General features: G+C 33.8%; 4 protein-coding genes across 15 annotated transcripts; 2 read left to right on the forward strand and 2 right to left on the reverse strand.

Moving 5' to 3' along the window:
* The first annotated feature begins 635 nt into the window (after positions 1–635).
* LOC142974561 (uncharacterized) lies at positions 636–3,617 on the forward strand. Its single transcript, XM_076116978.1, has 3 exons — positions 636–778; positions 1,065–2,801; positions 2,878–3,617. The coding sequence occupies exons 1-3, from the start codon at positions 761–763 to the stop codon at positions 3,121–3,123; spliced, it is 2,001 nt and encodes a 666-aa protein (XP_075973093.1). The 5' UTR covers positions 636–760; the 3' UTR covers positions 3,124–3,617.
* Positions 3,618–4,299: 682 nt separating this feature from the next.
* LOC142974570 (heat shock factor protein-like) lies at positions 4,300–12,722 on the reverse strand. Of its 10 annotated transcripts, none has more exons than XM_076116989.1 (11): positions 12,452–12,722; positions 11,242–11,700; positions 10,919–11,122; positions 10,649–10,841; positions 9,929–10,571; positions 9,696–9,764; positions 9,114–9,219; positions 8,468–8,539; positions 8,082–8,157; positions 7,023–7,100; positions 4,300–6,238 (listed from the first exon to the last, which is right to left on the reverse strand). In XM_076116989.1, the coding sequence occupies exons 1-11, from the start codon at positions 12,554–12,556 to the stop codon at positions 6,060–6,062; spliced, it is 2,184 nt and encodes a 727-aa protein (XP_075973104.1). In that variant the 5' UTR covers positions 12,557–12,722; the 3' UTR covers positions 4,300–6,059. The 10 variants fall into 10 exon arrangements, 9 of the variants coding, with proteins under 9 accessions (XP_075973104.1, XP_075973112.1, XP_075973119.1 ...); XR_012959575.1 differs by having other exon boundaries at positions 6,181–6,238; positions 7,023–7,662; XM_076116997.1 differs by lacking the exon at positions 9,696–9,764.
* A 722-nt stretch (positions 12,723–13,444) lies between these two features.
* Positions 13,445–16,577, forward strand: Sc2 (trans-2,3-enoyl-CoA reductase Sc2). Its single transcript, XM_076117070.1, has 6 exons — positions 13,445–13,530; positions 13,614–13,683; positions 13,778–14,136; positions 14,423–14,639; positions 15,597–15,789; positions 16,120–16,577. The coding sequence occupies exons 2-6, from the start codon at positions 13,678–13,680 to the stop codon at positions 16,245–16,247; spliced, it is 903 nt and encodes a 300-aa protein (XP_075973185.1). The 5' UTR covers positions 13,445–13,530; positions 13,614–13,677; the 3' UTR covers positions 16,248–16,577.
* Positions 16,578–16,997: 420 nt separating this feature from the next.
* On the reverse strand, positions 16,998–25,526 carry tous (testes of unusual size). Of its 3 annotated transcripts, none has more exons than XM_076116661.1 (22): positions 25,378–25,526; positions 24,770–24,919; positions 24,382–24,661; positions 24,185–24,301; positions 23,816–23,973; positions 23,577–23,686; positions 23,227–23,332; positions 22,894–23,035; positions 22,387–22,591; positions 21,959–22,176; positions 21,727–21,875; positions 21,225–21,639; positions 20,769–20,909; positions 20,545–20,685; positions 20,317–20,460; positions 19,859–20,090; positions 19,318–19,511; positions 18,908–19,004; positions 18,461–18,630; positions 18,039–18,218; positions 17,496–17,690; positions 16,998–17,152 (listed from the first exon to the last, which is right to left on the reverse strand). In XM_076116661.1, the coding sequence occupies exons 1-22, from the start codon at positions 25,440–25,442 to the stop codon at positions 17,033–17,035; spliced, it is 3,729 nt and encodes a 1,242-aa protein (XP_075972776.1). In that variant the 5' UTR covers positions 25,443–25,526; the 3' UTR covers positions 16,998–17,032. The 3 variants fall into 3 exon arrangements, 2 of the variants coding, with proteins under 2 accessions (XP_075972776.1, XP_075972690.1); XM_076116575.1 differs by lacking the exon at positions 18,908–19,004 and adding an exon at positions 19,128–19,224; XR_012959569.1 differs by lacking the exons at positions 16,998–17,152; positions 17,496–17,690; positions 18,908–19,004 and having other exon boundaries at positions 18,080–18,218.
* Positions 25,527–27,371: the final 1,845 nt, after the last annotated feature.

A 27,371-nucleotide genomic window follows, 5' to 3' on the forward strand; every position in this document is an offset into this window, starting at 1 on the left:
TTCGCGTTGCATTGGAGGCAAATGTTATATAGATCACTCGGCTATCGTTGTCTACCCTGGTGTACAAAAAGAAATATATAGGTACTTTTTATAATGCATGGTTGTGCCGGCTCTACTTAACCAAAAAACATTCTATTTTTTTTGTCTTGAAACTGTCAACTACCTGGTATGTAGGTATTATGTAGGAATTTCCCTACATGAACATCCAGTTTTCATCTTGTAGTCATGAGCGTGGGATAATCTGCCGCATAAATAATCCCGGGATAAAAAGAGGCAATCGGATAAAATCTGATAGCCTGAATTCTGAAAATTGTACTTGGGTAGAAAAATAATATACCACCTGAACCTCACTCCCTGTTTAGAGAACATGAGCAAGTAGCTAAATCCATAACTATAATCACTAGATGGCGCTATACTTGGCAAGGAGGTAGTACTCCTTCTACAAGGTATCCTCATAGACTCAATGCGTATGAAAATAGATAACATCAATTTAATGATAAATAAATCACACTTATTATTGAATTCGGTATTTTTTATGGATTGAGGACAATTAATAAATATTATTTTTATAGAGATTAAAAGACAAAGTATCTATATGCGGAAGTTTACATAAACTTGTCAAATGTCAATGTCAAAGAAGTCAAAAACACGGAAATATTTGGATTTCAGTAGATACTACTTTCATTTAGAAAATCAATGATTTATCTCACGTTATTGATCGTATAAAATATTATTACTGGCATACACTATCAGAAAACAAATGGATCTTCCGTACGAGGTATGTCCTACAATTATCCAATACCCCTATGCTATAATTTTATCGTTGCGAATGTAGATTCTTTGTTAGACTCTAAATATATTTTTTCACGTGATTAACGATCACGTTTTTATTGTTCCTTTGTTGATTGATAGCCACTATCATAAGGATCGTGTATTTACAATTCGTGTCAAAATTTAACATTTATTGAATATTAGCAATTTGTTTTGGTAAACGTTACAGATATCGCATTTTATTATTCTATATTCATCTCTTTGTTATCACAATGTAATGATATCTCTTTCAGGTGTTAGTTTATCTGTTTAAATATCTACCTAAATCTGATAGAAAAGCAGCAAGTGAGACATGTCGCTCCTGGTATTTAGCTGCAAATGATCAATGTTTTTTGAAAAATAAAGTAGCTGTCTTTTTTAAATCTGGGTTGAACGATGAAACATTCTCACCTCTACAAATATTTGAAAACTCACCTATCATCTATTATAACTATTTATTTAATGAAGTAGAAATATCAAGTAAACAAAATGAATTTTGGAATAAAATTGGTGAACATATAAGATGTTTGACTCTAAGAAACTGTGATATATGTGAAAAAGTATTTGTGTACATTTTACAAAAATGCACCAATTTGGAGACATTGAATATACAAAGTTGCAAAGAATTATTTATGTCTGGAAGACTACTTGAAGGTAAAACAGAAGGGCTGTTAACTGACAACCTTGAGACTTTAAAATCCTTGAGCTTATCAGGAAATCAATATTTAACAGATGCATTATTTAGTAGATTTGTAATAGCTGCTCCAGCCTTAGAAGAATTGAACTTATCAGCATGCTCTTTACAGTTTCATGCTGGTTTAGTCAAAAAGTTTTATCCTCCTTCATCTGATATATTTCAAAATCCTTCTGAAAGTGTCTTAACATTCTACTTTATTTTACAATTGCTCATAACAAGAGCTGAAAGAATAAAGCGCTTGTATTTTTCTTACACTCTCATTGATGGAGCTGCTCTTAAATCATTGTCAGAAGTTAACAATTTGAAATTGGAATCACTACATGTACATTCCTGTGATCAACTAACAAACACAGGCATACTGGCACTGACAAATCATCAAACTTATCTGAGAGAGCTTGATATAGGCTTATGTACCCGTGTCACTGATCAATCACTAGTACATATTAGTCAAAATCTAGTCAATTTGGAATACCTCAATATTCAAAGGTGTAGAGCTGTCACAGATTTGGGAATTGCTGAACTGCATAAACTCAAAAAGCTGAAATCTCTAAATATATCACAGTGTGAGCTAATAACAAAAGAAGGTCTCGAAAAAGGAATTTGTTCTGGAGAAAATATCACTTTGGAAGAGCTAGATATAAACTCCTTAAACCTTGATCAGACAGGACTGATTATGATATCTGAACGCCTTCCAAGACTTCACACCTTAAATATAAGTTACTGCTTTAATGCTGTCACTGATACTTCTATTCAAGTTATATTTAAGAATCAACACTACCTTCAAACTTTAAAAATGAGCCATTGTGATAAAGTTTCTGATGCTGGCTTAACTGGTATGGGTAAAGTTGAACCAGAAGATGGAGAAGATTGTCCTATAATGTCCAACTATGATGAAGCACAGTTACCTCCTAAGATTCATTTGGGCTCTAGGGCTGAAGAAGAAATTGTTCGAGATGCTAGACGAAAGCGGGATGTCCTGCTGATGTGTGAAAAACTATCAATGGATTCATACTCTGGCTATTCATTAGCTCGCATGAAAAAGATCAAAGAATTGGATATAAGTGGATGCAACAGGATAACAGATGTGAGCTTGACTTATGCTTTTAACTTCAAAGAACTGGTCAATCTGAATTTAAGCAGATGTCAACAAATTACCTACAGAGGTATTGAGCACTTGGTCAAGAATTGTCCAAGCATTGAATACTTTAACCTAATTGATTGTTATAATCTAAAAGATGAGGCTGTGAATGAAATAGTGAAAAACTTAAGGAGGCTAAAGCAACTTGAACTAAGGGTAATATAATTTCCTATTGGAATTGGATTGAATTCTTTGTAAACATTTACTGATTATGATTTCATTTATATTTCAGGGTTGTAATCAACTAACTGACAAGACATTAGAGGCAGTTAAAATCCATTGTGAAAAACTTCATTATCTAGATGTGCAGGGCTGTCGAAACATGTCCCCGGAACTTGCATTTTCCATTGGCAGTTTAGCTACATTGCACACTGTCTTGATGTCCAAACCTGGCCCTTATATTTCTGATGGGAAAAAGGAACGGGCACCTGCGCCGGCTTTTCTTCCTGCGCTAATGCGGAAGTTACGGCTTCATTAATTTGTTAATTAGGCATCTAAACATAATGTGGGTATAGCCATCTACATGGTTTAAATCGCAATAATAGTGTAGTACATTTAATTAGCTGTTTATAGATTCAGCTAACAAGTAATCACTTCGCACTTTCACTCAGTCTCGACTGAAGGTCAAGATATCTGAGGATAAACAAATAGTTAGGAATTGAAGCTGTATTGTTCTGTGCAAAAGAACTACATAAACTGTTATTGTAAGAGTGTAAGTACCTATAAAAATAATGCATATAAAATTTTATTTATTGTTTATGTTTCTGTACCTTCTTTGATTTGTATAAGTCATGTACCTAGTACGATAAATTATTTTATTTTAATATACTGATATAACATTTATGAACTAAAAGTTAATAATTAGATGGTACCTCTGTAGGTATTATAGCAGCTGTGATAACAAATTTTATATAATATTATTTTATTTAAGTACAAATCTGTTGATTACTGAGAAATAAAATTTTAACCATGCCCTTTGGTTTTTATTTATCAAACATTTATAATAGGTAGGTACTGCTCATACATACTTGGGTAGCATTAACTTCTACCCCTATTAAGTACTTAGAAAATAACACTTTTCCAATGAAAATAGGAATAATATTGTATGTAGATAAAACTTACACCAAGTTATGTTCAGAGTCCTACACTGTTATCTTGTTATTCTATGTAGGTATGTTAGATACGTTACTCATCAATCAATTCCGGTTTAATCATGAGATTTACATAACGTTATGAGTAATAGTATACTAATCTATATAGGTATATAGCGACTTCTGATTGAAAAGTGCTTTACGCGAAATGTGATTTTCATTAACGATAACTTATCAATTCATCAGCGGCTTGATTCATACAGCCAAAAGTTGGGAATGCCACAAAATGCGCTATGTTTTTATAGACCTATTAGAATTGTAATCTACTACCATTTGCGGGATTCGCAATTTTTATTAACTTAATTAATTATAAAGCTTAAGCTCGGATTTGGCACTAAGTTCATAAAATACTATCCATACATGCAGCCCTCCGTCATAGAGAACTTTAAATACATTGGAGGTACCCATGAAGGCTTCCATAGATAGGTAGGTACCCCTATTATTATTTAAACGACACTAAGGTTGTTTGTAGGTATAAGGTGCATAAAATTAAAATGCAAAAGAACAGGTCCATTTCAATATTTTATTACATTGAATTTAAAAATAACTTAAATTAAACATAGATATTGTATTCTTACATACTTGATTTACCTTAATTAATCTTACCAAACTTTGTTCATAAACATATTTAATGTTATAATACATGGCTGCAATATAAAATAATTGTAACTAAAACTATTGTAGTTGTATGTTTTACAGCTTAACTATAAACATAAATACATATCATCATAATGCAGTTACTCCAAAAATGACAAATTATGAAAGCATTTTTTTTTTATGGTACTTGTTTATTTACCTAGTTAGGTACAATAACATTTCATTAAACAGAGTAAATTTCTCCCACCACTTAACAAAATAAACGTTAATAATGCACATAACAGTATTTCCACATCGGAATTTACTATACAATATGCATATAGACTGAGATATATTTTAAATGTACAACCTAAAATTAAAACTTATATAACAATGTTATAGTCTATACGCTTTACATATATATATTTAGAACTTATATACAAAGTATATATTCTGTCAACAGACAAAAACTTTCCTTCATGAGCGAATCATAAATCTTCCAATAAAATTATTATTGTATCCTACACATTTTAGCTATCCCTGTGCATTGAATTGTATTCGGCGAAAGCAGTTGAACTGCTAATTTGATAAAACTAACAAAAACGAACGTAATTCGAAGCTACAGAACCTGTGCTCGAGGCCCCGACTACCAACTAACTCCAGAAATAATTTCCCTTACATAAAATCTAAATGTATAGCATTCAGTTTGTGATTGAGTTTGTTTATTCGTTTTGTATAAATGGTACACGTATAACATTGCAATATTCTCTTTAGTAACTATTCTTAGTTTTAAGGCACCAAAGCAACAGGCTATATGTTAAAATCACTGTGGTAATGATTTCAGAGTGTTATTCTAGTTATTACTTAAGTCTTTTTATTAAATTGAATGTGCATGTTTTCAGTCGCTCATTATCATGTAATCATCACTATTTTGTTACTAAGTTAATGGTAGAAGTGAAAAGTAATGTTGAATAAAATGATGGACAGTTAATTACTATAGTTCATCGCGACCTTATATTTAATAAATTTCTACATGAAAACTACTTCGTAGTAATATACATATAACGACCATATTCGCCACTACATATTGGACGAGAAAGATAGCATTAGCTTGTTTCTTTGCATTCATTACACAGTGGTCAAATATACATTCAAAAGTATTCGATAACATGAAAACAATAAATTTTTAACTGTACATAATAAAATATACACTACTATAAACAAATTCTAAAGAAATATACAATAAATATAAATGCGGATTAAATTTTCACCCGCTACTTTGTTTGTGTGGATAACTAAAACATTGTCGAACAACTTACATCTAATTATTTTTGGTTTAATTTTGGATGTAAGTCAAACAATCAAACAAAATCCACAGAAACGTTTTAAAATACAAATATAACGTCTTGACGATATCAACATTATCCTAAAATTGTAAATAAAATTTGAAGCAGCAAACACTTTACACGATAATTTTCTAAGCCAAATGTACAATATTATCATCAGTAACCAGCGATGCGATGGTCACACAAATTCGTGTAATTTTCATCTTTTAATGTATAAACTATACTAATCAGTTTCTAAAGTCCGTCCACACAAGAAAGCATGATCACAGTAACACATAGTATATTCATTTGTTAGAGGAGCGTTTTCTCTTGTGGCGTGTTTTCTTAGGTTTAGGCTTTCCTCATGGTTTCATAGTGAAGGAGGGTGATCTAATCTGCATCTGGGGCGTGTTGAGCGTGGAGCTACTCGGCGCCGGCGACACGCACACTTCCTCAGAGTTATCGCACTCCAGATCTGGCATATTTATATCCTCAAAGTCTGGAATATTCCCTGTATACGAGATTAGCTGATTCCCTTCAACTGAAAGTTGCCCAAAAAAATATCATTAATATATTTGAAGTTATTTAACTCGAACGACTGCAAATAAAATAATAATATTTAAAAAAAGGTAACTTAAAATACTAATTGGAATCCATAATATATATTATTAGTAACTGTATATGACAATAACATAAAACAATTTACTTATATTTATATACTACCTATGCAGTAATCATGCAAATACTTTACAAGCTTTTACAAACTTAGTACATAAACATAATAATAAACGTTTAACAATCTTAATTTATAAAGGTACATACATATTTAATATACCTAAATATATGTCAAGGGCAATATCCTACGGTAATCATAACATTAACTTTAAAAATAATTCAATACTCCCTAGCATATACAACCCACGCCCGTAATAGTAAAAAAATAATAAACTAAACGAAACTTTAAAAGTAGGCTATAAAAATGCAGCATTTTATCAAAGTAGTATATGCGCGAAACATTTGAAATATGTAACTTAAAAAAATAAGGCGCTTCTTTATGTTAGAGATCAATACAGTTCTAACTTACAAAGCAAAAACTAATGATCACTATTATTAGTACTGTAACATAAGCACTAAAAAGTAGCACTAAGTAAATAATCACTTATTTACTGAACTAAACAAAACAAATAGGTGATAGTAATAATAGTAACCAATCATCGATTACTGACAATCTCAAAATCTAAATTTGTTTCTACTTTAATTAGTAAAACTATCGTGCGTATAGATACTATAATTTTACATTTCTACGTTAAAAGATGAGTTACTACCATTGTCGTCTGAAAATAGTTGCTGGACACGAGTGTCGTCACTGCTTACATTCGAAATCTCACCTTTCTGCTTCTTTGCTTTAATTAACAATAACATACAATTACAGATAACACATAACATTTATATAAACTATTGTGCCTTATTCTTATAGGATATGCCAACGAGACGTACAATATTTTCTCTGGAAAAAAGACCTTAAAAATGTCGCGTCAAAAATGATTGCCATTTAGTTATTATTCCTGAGGTAATAGAGTTTGGTCTTAATTACATTACTAATTTGTATGTATAACTTAATAATATTTGGTTTGCCCTAAGACACTTGTCGTAATATTTGTTACGAACTTGTAGTATATTAAAGCAATTGTGCAAAATTGCGATTTAAGTGTTATCCAGATGTTATAATATAACTGAAGTCACTTTTGTCGCGACAGTATTTTTCCCTATCCGTAGCACTGACCGGAACCACCACGACCACAATAACCCTTTACCAAAAATATCCAACACGTCATGTGGCTGAGACGCGGTCAGCATTGCAAAAACTCTTGAAAGATGAAGTAGCTACACGCTACTTTGCTGGCGAGGCCTCGCTGTTACCGATCAGCCAATCAAAATCAATCATCGGATACTGTTTGGTTGTATCTACAATTAACATAAACGTGAAATATAACTCTGAAAACACATGCATGTATGTATTCGCCTTTTATAACGTAATGATTGTTGGTGGAAGTCGTGCGTGCATTCTGGTCTGTATCAGCTTGTATTTATATTTTTTGTGACACCACGTTTAGACACAAAAGCCTTTATCCGGCCTTTTTATCTAAACCTACCTTCTGGAACCAGACCTACAAGCTCAGTTTGTAAGATCTCGTCGAGGAAGCGAACAGAGTACCGCAATATATGTATTTGAGTGCATGAAATTGTTATGCATTGTGGATGAAAATTATATAGCAACCTTCGTGATCCATTCAGCAATGCGGGCAGAAAATTGTCTTAGTGTATAATGTTGGTTTGAAAAAAAATGAAAATAATAAAAAAATATCACATGTAACATAACTTACCATTGTTAGCCGTTTTCGCCCTCTCGTCCATCGTATTATAAGGCAGGCCATAGAATGGATCATCCGATCCAAATAGCTGGAAAACATTAATAAGAAACATAAAACATGGCCAAAAACAAGACAATAACTTGAGTGATAATGATAATAAAGATAATTTGTAATAACATGGATATACCGATATATTATGTCATGCCGAGCGCATATTATCATGGTAAGCATTTTTATTATTAGTACTTTTATGTACAAAACATTCGAAACCAGCAGAGTTATTTTCTGTGGTAATTTTGAAGAATGTGATGGGGACAGAGAATATTTAACATGAGATTATCCACAAATCAATCTTTATCTAGCAACTAACACTCCTGCCGATTAAATATGACAATTACATAATTATTTGTTGTAGGCTGACAGGAAGGAATAGCGAGAGACATCGAAGGTAATATTCTTGCATCAGCATTCTATGGACAATAAAGAAATCACTTTATATATTTTTTCGTTTTCCTATAAACTAGTTTGTTATGCAAAGGTACAGCTTGATAAACAATTAGATAATGGGAGTTAATTATAGATCTAACTACCTAAAAACATCGAAACCCACAATAAGCTCTACCAAACCGTAATCAAAACAATGTTGTTATTACATAAACCCGAGGTTGTTTCTATGTGAGCCGGTCTGTAATGTAGCATTACGTAGAAAATTACATCTGTGTGAGTAACGACGGCAAGTGCCGCACAAGGCTCTACACGCGGTCTCAGCACGTTGCCTGCAACGTGACTTCGGCATCGCTACCAACCTAACGACGCTAAATGTGAATGTTTACTCTGCGCTGAGGAGTGAACGATTGTATGTGTGTGTGAGTTCCATCCTAATAGGTGCGTTCATACTCAACGTAGTCACGGAAAATTTTACAAGTGAAATAATACCATGAACAAAGTAGTTCGCATCAATCTCACATAGTTTGCAGAAAAAACATAACAAACTATTTCACATGTAATACATAAACAAAAAGTAGTTTAAGCTTTCAAAATTACCCCCAGTAATGTATTTGTATCAAACGCATAAGCATCACTTCTCAGCAGCTCCCTCAATGATTCAAGGTCCGTTTGCATTGCATCCAAGTGATCATCAATATCATTCCTGAAACATAGAACACAATTAGTAGATACATATATTATTACAATCACAGTTAAAACTCTTGATTCTCCACCATTTGTGCATAATTTCTTCAAACAAATGTGTCAAGTTTCACTGTAATTTCCACTAATTACCCGTAAAGCAAAAAAAAATATATTAATTTTGGACTAATAGCAACTGCAGTAGTCGTAAATTTTATTAGTATTTACACTTTCACAGGCCACAATAAAGCATTTTGTTTTTCACCATAACCAATAATAACACAATCAGGAAAATTTGCACTGTCAACAGTTTGTGTTGTTTTCTTGTTACAAGACCAAATTAACAATATTTTGGTCTATTATAGATACTTATCGAAGGATTTTTATCACACATAAATTAACTAAATTGGTCTAGGACAACACATTCAATAAATATTTATATTAGGCCACTGCTGTAATTGTTGTTATTCAGAATAATTATCATATATTTAAACATACTTGTTTGAATTTGTTCCAAAGAGGGAAGAATATTCCTCTCGATTTTTGCTGATGTTATCTCTCCTACTCCTGAATATTAAAATTACACAAATGAAAAATGACTTGCTTTACATTGATGTTTGTGAGAATACCATTAGCAGAATTCTGTATTTTTTTTTATGAATAGGTAACCAGAAAAAGAAATAAACCAAGAAAATGGGTTCAAACACTTGAAACTGAAAGAAAATACCAACCTTGTTTGGAATCTGTTGACATTACTATTGTTATTGACTGTAGCAAGAGTCATGTTATTCCAATCAAAATCATCTTGAAGTTCTGTTTTAATATCAGCTAAATTCAAATTGACATCAGTGTTTTTATTGGTTTTGTTGTTCTTTGATTTCTTATTGCCCTTTGTACCTTCACCGGGTTTCTCCAGTTTTATATTGATTCCACCAAGCATTTTATCCTTAGAGGATGTTAAGAGAGATTCTTCCACTAGTTCTTGCAATGCATTTTGCATGGACATATCTTCTGCTGTAGCAACACCAACATCACTCACAGAGTCATCACTGGCAAATATTTCTGCTGGAAGTTTCAAGTCTGCAGAGGGGTTTATAGCATTGTAATTGGCGGGTGAAAGGAAGCTCTTGCCTGGGGCTGCTATGTTCCTGTTCACATTATTGCGACCCTTTGCTTTTGGTATTTGACTTTCAACTTTGACTATCTGAGGTAATGGAGAGCCCATCACATTGACAATTTGCTCCATGTTCTGTTGGTCTAGTGTGCATGTGGGTGTGCTTGGTGTGGGGGATGCAGATGTTATGATTGGTGTGTGATCATTAGGCCTCAGAATACCATTACTGCGACCCACTGGATATGCAACCCTTTGGCCACCTGTGAATATACATAATATTTAAATAGGAGCCTCAATACAACAGCATTAAAAATAGTTAAAAGACAATTTAAGATACCTATTTCAGCATCATCTCCATCCTCCATAGTAACATGATAGGTAGAAGTTGAAGGCTCACATGGGCTGTGAATAGTAGAAGCAGTATTTACAGGTGGTATTTCAATAACAATGTCATTAGGTATTGCATCCTGAGTCCCCTCATTGTGTAAGATATCATCATGTGCCAGCTCATGAATTGTAGGCCCATCCTCCTGTATAAAAATAAAGTATTTGATTACAATTTACCCTAAACAATAGCTTTAAAGATAAAAATGTATAAACAACTTACCAGATTATCTTCACCTAACTCATCTAACAAGGAGTCTTTGTCCAATTTCATGGTCTTTAAGCGGCCAGGATAAGAACCATCAGTAGCAGAGTTATGTGCTGCACTGTTTATCATCAACTGATATGGCCTCTTTACTCCAACATTATTTCCACTGGGATTTGTGGGCCTGGCTGGTTGAACCAATGACATCAGGAATTGAATAAGCTAAAAACAAGAATTAATAAAAAAATATAATTTACAGCTATTATAAAATCTAAATAAAAAAAAATCAACACACAATGTTTATTGCACAATTAAAAAAATATATAAGAATATCTACTAACATTGTTCACAATTTGCTGCTGCTTAATATGTTTTTGTCTGAGAATTGCCACTTCCCTCCAGAGTGCCTCATTCTCCTGTTTCATGGCACTAAACTTAGCATCAAGACTCTCTTGTTTGCCTTTCATTTGTTTAACATCAGACAACATTTTGTTCATCAACTCAGGTTTTAAAAGGACCTTCTCCCCACTCTCATTACTTGTCACAATGGACTTTGGATTGGCAATTTTTCTTTTGATATGTTCCAATAAGTAAGCATGACCTTTCATAAAACATGGATGAGAAAACTCAATTTCATCTTTTTCATAGCGAAGGCCACCATTCTCTACAGATGTGATTTTATGAAAGCCATACATGTTCAATTGTCTTATAAAACTAGCCATATTGTTATGTTTGTAATATAAAGGCAAAAGCTCCCTTGCAAAATCTGCCTGATTTTTTATAACAAATGTTTTTCCACCCTGCAATATAAATATTAATGTATAAAGGAGAATCCATCTTGAAAAGAAAGAAATTGTTCATTACAAGGTCAAAGATATTGTTATGTACATTGCACAATGATAATACCTATGCTCAATGACATAGGTAGATACATCCATGACAACAATAACAAAAATATTGATTACAACATAAACCTATATACCTACTCAATTTTGTAGTTTTTTTTTAGTTTGAATAAATTGTCATGTAAACCATCTGTATATACCTACCTACTTTATGATTCATGCATCAAACAACATGTTATTTGCCAAATTCTAAATATTTAAGCACCTTGTAGAAAAAAAAACTATAAGAATATTGTTATTATTGTTTAGTAAAAACGCTCGGAAAGATAAAAAGCCTACATAATATTGATGTGCTAAGTATTGATGCAGATCATATTTCATATCAACATCTATCATCATCAGCTGTTAACAACAATAGGTATGATAATATAATCAAGCGAAGTCTATATCATTGCACAACTCGTCATAAGTAAATGGTCCGGCCTTAAATTCACGTTAAGACCGCGAGCATGGTACAAAACGTGACTTGTAAACTATTTATTTATTAAGTTTCACAGACAGTCCGTCAACTTGCAACATTTTTAGGTTGTTTTCGTAATGACTTTCTATTAAGAAATCTAGCATTTAAGCAGGTGGACGCTAACCAGCTAATTCCTTTATAGATGACGCGACTTTTTAGGACCTAATAAAAGTAAAAAACACTTACCGGGCTCCAGGAAATCAGATGATTTGTCTCAGAATCATTAACCAGTTTCCACAGTTTTCCTAGGAAAGCTGGCACACTTGCCCCGATTTCTACGACTGAACGCATGGTTAACACTGTTTTTGACTCAACACTAGGTAAAAATTATTACTTTAACAGTTCTTGAGCACTTTACGAAGAAATATTATTTTATCATACACTGGAAACGATCTTCAAATCGCCATTTTAATTATTTACTCACACAGCTACACCGGTGATTTTCCACACTTCTACGTTTCGCAAATATGTACAGTATACATATACATTACACGCACACTAACAAAAAACTGTGCCAACGTAACGAAAAAGTGTTGCGTTCATATTAAAATGGACTTAGCCATGTTAATTTAGAAAATGGTAAATTAATTAATTCCTACATAAAAACTACAAGTGATTATAAGTATCGAAGGAAACTAAATGTTATGTACATATTTATTATTATTATTGTCTGTGTTAAAATTTGATTTTAATTAAAGATCGAATGAAAAGTTGTTCAACTATTCATTCAATCTTGTCATTGCCCATTTCATTCGTTCTTTTAATGTATAATGTAGCCAGTTTTCGCAGAGTACCTACCGTAAAATATGGGGGAAATGTAAATTGTAAATGGATAATAAAATATAATATTCAATGTTGATCGGACAGAGTAATTGAATTTTTTTATTTAGTCCACTTCCAAATAATATGCCGACAGTTTGGGTATATGTTAGGTACAGAGAAACATACTATTAATAGCAAAACAAAAAACAAGTTTGACCAGCGAAAGGTAAGTTAACACGAAAATACACTTTATATCTCAGTACCTAATGCAGTCAATAAATTTTACATGGCTTATAGAAATACTTTTACTAAACTAAGCGTAATAACATACTTAATTATTGGAATTTGTATTTGAGTTCGAATTATAAATAGGACAACGATGTACCCCGCTAAGTTTAAGAATAATTTTAGGGACTGTTTTTATTTTAATTGGCAACATGGGAGTTCTATCAAAAAAGAAAATTAAAAAGTTAGGCAGTGGGTCCGTGTCAAAGACCGAAAACGTAAGTGACGTCGTGTGGTCGATGATAATAATTCTGACAAAAGGTTGAATTCACATTAATAAAATTCTGTAATTTGTTTTCAGATTCCTTGATAAAATAAACACAATTCGTTTAGTAACGATTGTATCGCCGTTTTAAGGATACAATATGGAGGTGAGAAACATGTCATCAATTTATTTGTCGGCGCTTATTTGTAGCGATCCCGATAACTGTATTTAATAAGCAACTTAAATAATTTTCTTTTCAGATTGAAATCTTGAGCACGTCTGGATCCAAACCATTAGGAAAAATACAAGTGACACCAGATACTACTATCAAGAATGTGAAAGAAAAGATCCATCAAAGCGTAAAAAAATCATTATACCCTGACCGGCAAGCTGTAAAATTGGAAGCTAAAGGAAAGACGTTAAAAGATGAGGAAACCCTTAAATCTCTTAATATTCAAGATGCTGCAAAACTGTACGTCAAAGATTTAGGGCCGCAAATATCATGGAAAAACGTGTTTTTAGCTGAATATGCTGGGCCATTATTCATTTATTTATGGGTTTACCAAAGACCATGGATACTTTATGGTGCTCAAATTTCACCGCCAGGACAAGTAGCCACGTATGTATAATAATATCATAATTCTATTACATACTTAATGAAATCTATAGATTAAAAATAATAGGATCTACCTAACTTTTAACAGATTTCACACTTGCCTTTCTTCATGTATGAGGTGTTGTGTGATTGATAACTGCAATCACTTGCATCAAATTGAATGGACTTTTTATATTAAACATGCTACATTTAGTTTTAATTGTACATTACACATTTTCTATCAACATTGTCTTATCTTATAAATAGTAATAAAATTGTGAAATGGTGACTAATGTTCAATTTTTTTCAGTGTTGCAGCTGCATGTTGGTCAGTTCATTATGCTAAACGACTCTTTGAGACTCAATTTATTCATCGTTTCTCGCACGGAACAATGCCACTGCGTAACTTGTTCAGGAACTGTGCTTATTACTGGCTGTTCACTCTGTATGTCGCGTACCACATCAACCATCCTCTATACACAGCTCCGTGCAACACCTGCTACTATGTGGGACTTGGAGGATTCATTGTGAGTATACCATTCATATGTTATTAAATTATTTCTTTAATGCTCAGTTTCTGAGTACATTTGACGGTAGTTTATTTATTCAAGAGTGTTTTTTATATGTGTTTTAACACTATTGATTAGATAAACTACCGGTTAATTGTACCCAGAAACCAGGGGTAAATGTAATTAAAGTAAATTTTTTACTTATTTCTGTTCAATTTTAGTAAAATGTCTTGACATAAATGACCTCCAAATGAAGTATTTGAATGTAATTGCTCAATACTCTCCCATGACAAAACAAAACTCGCACATTTGTGTAATACATGTAATTACATAATGATAATGACAAGTGCGGGCAATTATGACCGCTAAATGTTGTTGCTGTGCCTGCTTCATGAAAGTGATTTGTGTTTTTTTAAAAGGGTCTATTTCACAATGTCAGCCAGAACACTTCGATGTTCTATATTTATGTATATTTATTTATAAACACGTCATAATACTACTGAATCAACACATGGTATGTTATGCTAGCAGGCTAGCCTTGAAGTTTGCACTGTAATGCAGTGTTTTATAAATATTCAACTTTCCTTAGATTACAAAACGTAATATGTTTTTCAAAAAAAATTTCTTGTCAACTGCAATCCATATAAGGCTTGAGCTCAATGAAGGCCAAGAGCTATACGGTAAAAGGTAGTTAAAAATAATAATGAATTCATTGTCAATACCAAAACCTTTTAACCTTGTCTACTTGACTAAAGTCCACTTGATTATCACTCACAGTACAGCACATTTTATAAAAACTATAGCAGCTCTTAAAGCCCATATTTTGGAACTTTGTTTATCTTTATGCATATTTATATTCACTAGACAAATCGCGTGACTCTGCTCATGTGAAAACATGCGTGTACATTACTGGAAAGTGTAATCTTAATACAATCCATAGACATTATTATAAGATCAAAAATGTTTTAATTTTAGTTGTGTGAGCTGGGTAACTTGAGCATCCACCTGTTGCTGAAGAACCTTCGTCCTCCTGGCACCAAAGTGAGACGCGTGCCGATCCCTGACGGCAACCCCTTCTCACTTCTCTACAACTTCGTATCCTGCCCCAACTACACCTATGAATTTGGATCTTGGCTATTCTTCACTATTATGACTAAATGTGCTCCAGGTTAGTAAATTTATTATTTACCTTTCTAAACTGTTTATATCTGCAGTGTCATGTGGCAGTATTAGTTTTAGACATAAATACAAAAGAATACAATTTCATTTATAAAATCGTATTGTATTTTAATTTTAAAATGTTAATGAACATGGGTGAACTTAACCTAATTAAGTATTCATGTAACACACCTAAACAGACTATTATGAATGTTAATTTATTCCAGAATATCATTCTATACCAACATTCGTGCGTTATAATTTTTTGTTAGCTTTCTGGTAATTATAAAACATTTTACGAAAGATGGTTACACTAAGATGTGTACTTTTATATTTTTAGCTGGATTATTCGCTGCCGCCGGCTTCTACCAGATGGCAGTGTGGGCGATCGGTAAACATCGCAACTACAAGAAGGAGTTTGCTGACTACCCCAAGGGACGTAAAGCTATCTTGCCTTTTATTCTATAAATACTTAGTATAAAAATCCAATTAATTAAATTTATTAAGCTCAATGCTATGAACAAAGACTCATCAGTCACAAATACTTCTTCGTCGTATTTATTTGGTCGGGAGTTAGTTAGATATACGGGTGATGGTGTGTATTTATTGTATGACATGGATGTGCGGTACCAGCTATATGAAATTCGTCTAATTATAATGTCAATTTAATTTTTGAAATGTTTCCGTTATATGAATAGGGTTTTTATTTAGTCATATAATGCTTGTTTATTTTTTATAAATAATAATAGCCAATGTTAGAAATATTAACGTTTAATAAAGACTTAAAAAAAAAACGATGCTTATAATTTTATTTTATAGACCTAGCATATCCAATAGACTGTAAATTTAAATTCCATAATTTAAATTCCATAATTCGTTCTAAGCCCTATAGATATAGCTGTATTGTTAAATACACATTACAGACCTATTGGAATTAATATCAGCAGTCAGTACTGAGTACGGTATTAATTATCTAGTTTGTAAAGTGCTAAGTAAAGTTTTGACTGACGCTCAAAGGTAATAATATTATTAGCAAATAGTGTATAATATATGTGAGCAGCATCACTAATAAATTAATTAGACAAAGGCATTGATGATAAATTAAAGCGCCCATCATACGTCAAAGCATATTTCTTATGATATTATGGTAATTAATGGTTTCGGTCGTAAATTTTAACTGAAGCATATCAAAAGAACGGTCGTTATAGGTATAATAACTTTATTGAATAATCAAAACGTGTAATATAATAGTATTATTCGCCATCCTTTGTGACTTCAGGGTGTTCAAGTTTGTCCGCATCTTCGATACATCGTACTTTACCCAGTAGACGCTCGTTTTCTTCTTTCAAAGAGAATATGACTTCATCCCTTTCCTGTGGAGTAAACAGAACGAAGGTTAGAAAGTAACATAGCTTTTGAAATGTAGATTCTTGAATCTTAGATCATTTGTCAGGAATGAATATGAAAATAATCTCATCTTCGCATATAAGAGGTTAGATACTAAAAAAAAAATGGATAAAGGCATAATGTAGTCTTGATTTATAATCTCGTGTGTTTTCTGCTAAAAATAGCTATATTAGTCATATTATTATGTGGGCGAAATCAGTCTCAGTGTGCCTATCGATGTTGTTTTCATACCCTAAATCGGTCTGAGAGATCATCATCACCTATCACCGCTAGAAGTCTTCTAATGAAAAAGAATCCTCTTTTGCTTACCTCAATTTTCTGCTTGAACTTTCCGTCAAGCAACTCCCTATCCTCTGTGACGTGTTTGAGCTTCGCACGCGCCGTGGCTGGAGGTATGTAGCGCGCAGACAGTCCCAGAATCGATTCCATTTGAAAGCAACGAGACCGAGTTGTCTTCAGCTCAGTACGGAGATTATTGATCTCCGTCAGTAGTGTGCAGTTTTCCTAGAAGTTAAAAGTAAATACAAACTCAAAATAATAATATACAACTATACTATACTACTATTCTAACTGACCAAATCCAAATTGTATAAAAAATATTAATTGATACATAGGTACCAAACCGACTTACCTTTTAGTTTGCTTTATATTAGTGTTGGAAAAAAACCGAGAGCTACTTATGTATATGTGTGTATTAGTATAGAATTTAAAAAGCCTATCTATTACTACTTGTGATACAATCATGCATTGTTTAGAACCGTAAAATAGAGTAATGGAGTTATTATAGGTATTATCCAATTTTAAATTGTTTAAAGGTAATAGGCGGAATAGTACGTTAAGTATAATACTAACGTCCATAATCTTGCCGATATCGCTCTTAGATCCGCCGAGAGACTTGGACAGCTGTTGTTTGAGCCCGGCCACTTGTTTCTCGAGGTGGTCTCGCTGGCGGTTGAACTCACGCACAGCCTCGTCGTCTGCTATGCGACTTCGTACAAAGTCTATGTCCTCTACATATTTGTGGAAGAGTGTCTGTGGAATGTATCAAAGTATTTAATTTTATAATGACATTTCATGAAGACGGTCTACAATAGTTAAAAATCCATTTTATGTTGCAGTTATTTCGTGGAGTTCAATCGTAGAAAACATAAGAGAAATTAATTGTCTTGTAACGGTTGTGCTATTTGTGTTTATAGTTAAATACAGAATCACTGGCTGATGCTAATTAACTAAGGTACCAGTGTATACTGTTTTGTCGCAGACAAAATACTCACTTTGACCGCTAATTTCAATTTAGTTGGATCTTGAAATTCTGCAGTCATATTATGCAGATCAATCTTAATCTTCTTGAGTGTACTTTTCATAGTCAAATTTCTATTTGCTTCTGTTAAGAAATCCTTCTTAGCAGACGTAAGTTTTTCATTGAGCTGCTGAATTTTAAGTTCTGAAATGAGAGAATCATCGAATTGTAGAATGCATAGATGTAATAAATGTTTAATTTAGCTTACAGCTAGCTAATACTTTTACCTTGACTATATAAGACTACGCAATACCTACACTATGTCAGCAAAGCTACGCAACAATATACTAAACATACAGAACGCAGCTGTGAAAATTACCACACTACTAACTACTATAACACTATGACATAAATAAAAATAATGATGCTACTATATATTATCGTTGAAAAAAATTACAACTGTACAAAGAATATTTTTTACCGCGAAAGCCTTTTTTCTTTAGAAGATTTTCCAACGACACTTCCAATTCGAGTATACGAACTTTTTTCGCTTTTATTTCGCGCTCTAATGGGTCTATCTGGATTACAAAAAGAAAACATTTTATAGTTTTACCAGCTGTAACTTCTTTCATACAAATGAGTGTCTATATAATTAGCCTACTTTCAATGGGACAATATTGAAATCGTTAAGACAATCATACCAAGGTCGTGTTTCATATTAAGTAGTTTCAATTCCTCATTCTCCATGTCTTCAATTTGATGGCCTAACTCTCTTATATGTCGTTCTTTTGGCTCAATCTACAGGTACAGTTAACACCACTTATTACGTGCTAATGTAATGTTCAAAAATTCCAAACCGTTTATTCTAATAGTGACATTTTAAGTACCCACCTGATTTTTAAGTTCCGTAATTTTAAAGTTCAGGACAAACTTATATTTCTCAAGTTCTTGTTTCTTTCTTTTCAATTCGTATATTCTCTTCTCTTTGTCTTGTATAGTGTTGTCCCTCTCTCCAATTTCTTTCTTTAGATCAGCGACGTCTCGTTCTAGGGTTGAGATGACTTTCTGGAACTGTTTGTGTTCAGCTGAAAGCAAATTTTGCAATAGGTCAATTATACAACACAAATTAAAACTCACTTACGATTAGGGTCAGTTATGGTCATTCATTTTCAAAATTATTTAGTGCAGAAGGCGGAGTAGGTGTGTTTCCGCCCGCGGCTTTGCCCGCGTGGTATTTAACACACTTCGGGTTGCAATTTCCAGAAATCCTCTCTTAATGGTCTTCTACACTCCAAGAAACATAAATGCCAAATTTCAGTTTCCTTAGTTCAGTAGTTATGGCTGGGCGTTGTCTGTCAGTCAGCCACTTACTCACTCAGTAATGAAAGCGTTTCATACATATTATAGATTTATAAACATGACTGCGCTGTACCTTTTAGCTGTGTGATTTGATGTTTAAATTCATCGATGTCCTTGTGTGCACTTATCAATTTCTTCTTCATCAGTCCAGTTTCTCCCTTGAGTCTCACGTTGGCGTCCTTTTCTTCTTTCAGTTGTGCCTCATAAGCGGTTCTTATTTCTATGATCTCACGATCTGCGTCTTCTTCAATAGAGGTCTTTATCGTTTCATGCTCTCGCGTTTCCATGTCCGCTTGTTCTTGTAACTAAGTGCATTAGAAAATATCGTAAATAAAATCATCAGTCTCCATGTTTTGCCAATTTTTATTAAATAGGTGCCCAAGCATTTTACCTTACAGAGCAAAATAGTTTAAACAGATATTATTACGGTTAGTATGTAGTATGTAGAGACCAAACAAAGGCAGGACTTATTGTTTGGGCTCTTCCCTTCCTACGTCTATTGAAATGAGTTTCGTATAAAATTGAGGATACCTCTTGTAACAATAGATCTTTCTCCTCCAGTTGTGATTCAAACATTGAGTTCATTTCTCTCAGAGCCTGTCTCTTGCTCTCGGCCAGGTCTTCCAGACGCTGCTCATAATCTTTTCTCATTCTAGCCGTTTTGTCTTCGAGACTCTACAAACAATAATTATCATCATACAATTACATCACATGATAATAAAATAATGTATCTACTAACTAACTAGTGGAATGTTTTACCTGGTATCTGTCATACTCGCTAATAAGTTTGATATTGAAGTCCGCTTCTAAGGCCTGCAATGTACGCTCATGACCCGATCTTAGTTTCGCAATATCTTGTTGAATCATACCGATTTCGTGAGTGTGCTCATTTTCCATTTGCTGTAAAATTAATTTCACAACGTTAGTTATTGTGAATAATTAAAACAGCCACCTACTGGTATTCTGATTTATGGCAATCATACTTCGTTCTTTTCTTTAAGCTCTTCAATAGCTGCGCAGTATCCTTCATGAACTTCTTTCAGCTTCTCCGCTTGTGTAGCCTCGGCTTGGCGAAGTTGATAAGTATGTTCGGTTTCTAGTTCACTCATCCGTGTGCTCAACAGCTAAACAAATAGCAGGAAACAATATTATTAACATTTGCATATTAAAATTTCATATCTAGAGTATTAAGTATAAACATTGTGTAATTTATTAAATTCATGCTCTTGTGAACTTAATTATCGACACCCGCGACGACTACTTTGCATACAAAGCCTTTGTGTGATACTCCGTCGCGTATGAATAAGCGAGCCGTGGAATAATAGCCCTCATTTGTGCGATATTGCTCATCTTTTGTACTCATCATAAATTAAAAGAAAGATATTAGTAGCAAAACCTTTCCAACGTGTTACCTAGATGTATATTTTTTTCCAACTAACATTTATGTTATTGATTTTCTCCTGCAAATCTTTCTTGCTTATCAATATTTCTTTGGAGTATGAGAAGTCTTTGTCCAGTGCGATCGCTCTACCATCTGCGTTCGTCAATCTCCACAAGCATATAGATGAATCCTCAGCGACGGAGATTAATGTTTGATCATCATACGCTAGTGCGATACCAGTTACTTTCTTATTATGCATGTGAAATTCGTTGAAAATGGCTTTGTCCAGTAATGGAAGCTGAACAGTAGTGACGCCGCCTTCACCACCCGTTATGAACAACATTAAATCAGAACGAGATAGCAAGATAGTGTCGAGTCCACATCCTATTAAACTCAGATTTCTTCTTATTGTATTAGAACCTATTTCCTTTATTTCGCCATCAGTGCCCACAGCGTACGTTGTTTTTCCAACACTGTAAGAAAGCATTTAGCATGTTTAATCAAGTCGACATATTTTGTTTTCAATACCGCCAAGTAATCTGAAAAAATCGATATATTACCTATTTACGGCACACGCATTAAATTGGTTCGTTTTCAATATAATTTCTCCAACTCTTTGTCCAGTAGACATGCTCCATTCGTACACGGCACCTTCTGTGCCGCACGAAACCAACGTCAAATCATTAGCGGACCACGCCAGGGAAGTAATCTGTAGAAAACAAGTTACAAATAAATTGCTTAATATTATAATACATTATGCATTTTTACGATATTAATTTGTTAGTTACTGACCCTCCCGTTATGGCCTTTTAGGTTGAATACATTTTGAAAGGACACCGACGAGAATACTTGTATAACTTGGCCGTTTACTGCTGCGAAGGTGTGTCCATTGGTACTAAACTTGGCACGTTTGCAATTCCTTATAGGAAACTCTCGCATCACTTCGAAATCATCTATCAACACCACCATGAACCGGAGTTTGTCCGAAAAGCCGACAATTGCAAATAAACCTGAAAAGTGTATATTTTTACATAAATAGCATAATTATAGAATATCATTTTTAAGTTATATTTAAAAAAGGGGCTTAACGATATTTGTCTATTTGTTGAACCGAATGTTCATTATAGGGATCCGAATTTACGACCAGTTAATGCAAATGCTCCTTAGCATTAGGTATTAAATCAGGAAAAAAGAGTAGAAAAGCTAACGTATCAACTTACCGGTGGGGTGCAAAGATACGCAGTGGATCTCTTCTTGGTATAGTTTTATCATCTCGACATCATCAGTCATATAGTTCCAAATCCTAATACTTTTATCGTATTCCCCTGACGTCATAAATATCGGCTTCCATGCACACATGTCCAGTGAATTAATTCTGCCGTAGTGCATTGCGGGCCCAAGCTCGGCAAATGCTATCTCTGGATTCTAAAATTAACATTGAACAGGTGCTCTGATGCAAATATTTTAAAGGTAGATAGCGTATGAATTATTACTATGAAGTAGATAGTTATTATAGCCATTAATGCTATAAACATCGATATCGAAAGTAATTTCTTCATTTGTTGGTTATTTTAAGAGATGTAATGATTTGAATGAAGTATTAAGCATATTCGTTATTGTACCTACCATACCCACAATTTGATCATTTAGAGGGGATATAAAATCTGAACCCTTAAATCTATTGCTTGTTTATCAGAAGTGTATTTCTGTGTAGTATTAGCACTTACCTGTAACATGTGTTGTCCAAATAACTTTACATAGTAGAGTTGCTTCCTCAGTGTCGTTATAAGCAATGTTTCTTGATTAGGATCTATCGTGACATGCTTTATATCGTCAAGTGGGGACCACATTGGGTTCTCTCGGGTGTGCCTGCGAATAAACACTACCTAAGAATTTAAATACTTTATATACGGTATACACATATGGAGATTTTTTTTTATAATTTGCTTAGTACTCAAAACTATATATCTATTTAAGGATATACTAAGTTAATAAAACTGGCCAAAAGACAAGGCATTAGGTGGAATAGTACATTTTCATGTCTTTATTTGGTTACTTACTTGTAAGATTTTTTAGATATTCTGAATACGTTCCTCTTTCTCCAGTGATGAGGTGTCTCCTTTTCAAACATATGGACGTAACCCGGTCCACAAGCAAATGCAAAACCTATAAGAGCATAAGAAAACAAGTTTCAAATACAATCTTTGGCGTACCCAGTGACTGAATCGTATTGAGAGATAAAAAAATACTTATAAGATTAGTACCTACGTAAATATCTCGGAAAACATTGAGTCCTTGAGAAGGTGGAATAATTAACCGCAACTAATACACACATTCTAATGTTTATCGTCGTTCATTATAATCTTCGTATTAATGCGGTAAGAACTAAAAATACCTATGTAAGTCTAACCTTTGGCAAAGTTGACGAAACTTGTGACGGGATAACTTTCTTCTAACATAGCAGTGTCACTGGTTGTCTCTTGTTTGCTAGATGTGCTTCCTTTTTCGCCTTCCTCAGCACTGTTTGCCACAAGAGGTATATCATAATATGTTGAAACCACAAGCTGTGCTAAACTCATAAATTGTTGGAAACAAGAGCCGAAATCTTAAAAAAAGGCTATTGTTTTTTCCAAGCATTGAAATACGTACTCAGTCTCAACTTTCTTCAAAGACATTTCCATAACCTCAGCTGCACGGAAAATGCAATTCTGGCGAAGTTCTCCATTTTCCACCATCATGATGACTCCGTTTTCTGTGCCGAACATGATACGATCCGACGTTAACCACATGCAGGTAGTTATGTTGATCTAATCGCACGTGGAACAAACCAATTACCTTGTTAAACTAGTCTGTGAAATCTAGAATATAGTGCTAAGAAGGTAGTTAATCTGTGTAAACGGTACCAAGGTAACTTTGAGTATTCACGCAAAATATACCAGATAAGTGTAAGTATATAATGTTATCAAACCGATATCAATAAGACCGGTAGGTACTTATAAATGTATTAACAATACTTACATTTTCAGCCTTGCACCAGCCCCACTGTCGCCAGACCGTTTCAGAAACGTTCATTATGCGGAAAGTGTATGGTCCAGTTATTACAACCAGTGTTGCATCCGATGGATTACATTGAACCTAGGTAGTCCAAGGTGTAAGCATTAGACGATAAAACAATATTATAAGGCAAAAGATTTACATAATTAATGATAACTTACACTTTCTACGATTCCCTGGCCGCTTGGATTCTGTGCCTTTGCATGACTTTCCACCTTCCCCTTATCCCAATTGTAGTAATATAAGTACCAGTCCGGCTCTCCAGTTATGGCAACGAGGTATTTGGAATCATAGGTAAATTGCACGCAAGCAAATTCTCTTGCCGAGCAGTTATCAAAAGGTACGGTCAAAATCTTTCGTCTCTTGTAAGTAGTCAGATCGTAGATTGTTATTATAGGTTTTTGACCTTCTTCAGCGATTTCGTTTAAAGCTAGCCAGCGTCTAGAATGTATGTCAACGGAAAACGTGTCAATAGCATTCATAGTGTGAAACACGGAAACTAAAATTCATGGTAAAATAAAATATTTACATGCACACGCGATCACTTACCGATTAGGTGCCAGAACTAACGACTTGATAGGTTTGTGTTTATCCTGAAGTCTTATAAACTTTTGTTTCTTCTGTAGATGATTATGTATAACGATGACTCCCCCGGCTGGATAAATAATCTCTGATTCCGACAAGTAATGAGCATTGTACCTGTGCGACAATCATGTGGTCAACATGCGACTCAATTGAAATCACGTGTATGAGATGTGTTTATGGCCGAAAGTAGCTGCATAAATATGTATGTGCTATGCATGCCATGCATAGCATTTGGTAGATTCTTATACACAAAAAAAATAATTCATAGAATCAATAGGATTATATGAATTAAAATTTTATTTGTCACTGTTTAAGTTATTAGAATAAAATTTATGAGGGGCGTTAAACAACGGCTGATTAATTAAGCCTGGATAATAGGCATTTATAACCCACTCCACGCCACTCAAGAAACTATAATAATTATGCATAACCATTATTAGTACCTACCTATTGAATACTTTATGACTTACAGTAGTCTACAGCAGTAATAAGGTATTAAGCACCTATCTATAACTGGAATTATTTTAAACTATGTATAAAATGCTGCAAAGCGCCTGTCTTGAGGTACTTACTGAATATCTGTCCGAAGACCGTAGAATATACGAGCCGATATATTAGGAGGAGTCACAGTCGCCATGATAACTTAAACAAATATAAAACACTGTAAAATAACAATAAATCTAATATTAAAAACGTTATTAGCCACAACACCAGTTTTCAAACTGAATAACTCAAATAGATTGGTTGCCATGGATGCGGTACATAATATGTAACAGTGACCTATTTTTACCAAATTGATTGAGGTTGAATATAGGTTGAATTTAAGAATGTGATTGATGACTTTCCTCAAAACGCTATTGTGATATACAGACGAGTTTGTTTGGTACAAAGTAGCATAGGTAGCTTTTTGTAGATGTCGTTCAAAGCTTTAATAGAAAAACCATAATATTTTACCGTAAATAAAGCTGAAATTACAGTTCAAGTTATGTAACAAATTATCTAGCGTTTTTTTTAAATATCTGTAGAAATGTGGTATTTACAAGATTACGTTGAAGAACTGCGCATTCAGTATTTAAGCGAGCAGTGTCTGATTAGACCTCAATGTCGTCTGTAGTAGCGCATCCTCTCTGCAATTTCCGAGATAAGTCGCTGCTTCCTCTGTCCAACGTTGCCAATACAAACAATTTTTGCGCATCTTTGTATTCCATAATCGACTAGGAAGCCAGCTACAGCGGGCTATGGTACATGTACTAAGTGTCCTCGCGTGCAAACCGTTTAAGCAGTAACCGTTAAATTACCACGCTATCTGCATTACCAGCAGTAAGAAGTAACAAAGTATGGTTATCTAAATATAAACGGGAATATTCAGTACAAGGCTGCATGCACCTTTGTAGCTGTTTGGTTTTATACTAGGTTTGTTATATTACGTGTAACAGAAATTTATTAATTTTCGTGTGGAAGCACAGACTCGTAAATATATTTCCGCTTCTTGTTACAGCTTATTATATAATTTTAAAATCATTGCTTGTGCAATATTTATTTATACTTAAATGTTACCCAATCTTTACCAAATTGCCGTGAATTTATTGTTACCCAATTATAATTTTCGGTTATGTCTTAATCAAATTTGCAACAAGAGACCGTCTACGAACTACTTACGCTGCGACTGACAGATCCTACAACAACTTAGCGATCTTATTGCACAAATAACAGATAGGTTTAAAGTTAAAATACAAACAAATTAAACATCACATGGAGACATGTGGTGGAGAAACAGGGCATGTTTTCTGGTTTATCACTGGCTACATAAGAAGTGCGATACGCAAGTGTGACCAAGCCTAAAGCTTTTAGTTAGCTTTTCGTGTCGTGGCTATAACAAGGTGATTTTATAACAGCAGCAATGACACTGCGGTAGCGCGGTAGCAGCAAAGTAGGAACAGGGTAACGATACAAACTCCTGGGCAATATGAAAATACCGTTCTACGTATGTCCATTGTCGATCCAAGACTATCAGTAGGTTCATCTACATAAAAACAATAGTCTGCCATTGCTTCTTGCCGCGGGTATAATAACACTAACAGTAAACACTAATTACAGCTACAGGTATTGAGATCTAATAAAAGTTGAGACCGAAGATGTTGTTCGACACACTAAAACGCTAATTTCGCGGTCCGATTTTACGATTCGCTTTTTATTTGTCGAATCGATGAGTTGCTTTCTCTTTGTTTCTTCAGATCCAGGTTATGTAGTGGTCTCGGTTAATTAGATCAGTTACAGCGTATTTCTTGTAAATTGACTGACTGACTAAGTGCAAGTAAGTCACGAAAAGACACATTAGAACTCTTACTTCTGAGGAAACAAGGATCTGAAATACCAATTCATTTAAAGACTTTTATCCGGTTATGGGATTAGAGTAAACTCATGTTGGTATAACGTTGCTATAAATGCGCGGAAAATCCCGCAAGAAGTAGGTACCTACTCCCATTAAAAAGTCACTGTTAGAATTCAGTAGGTAATATGTAGCAAGTAGCTGCCTACTTAAATATATTGAATAGCCATAGATATA

This window comes from Anticarsia gemmatalis, chromosome 1 (assembly GCF_050436995.1).
Source record: "Anticarsia gemmatalis isolate Benzon Research Colony breed Stoneville strain chromosome 1, ilAntGemm2 primary, whole genome shotgun sequence".
Lineage (NCBI taxonomy): Eukaryota > Metazoa > Arthropoda > Insecta > Lepidoptera > Erebidae > Anticarsia > Anticarsia gemmatalis.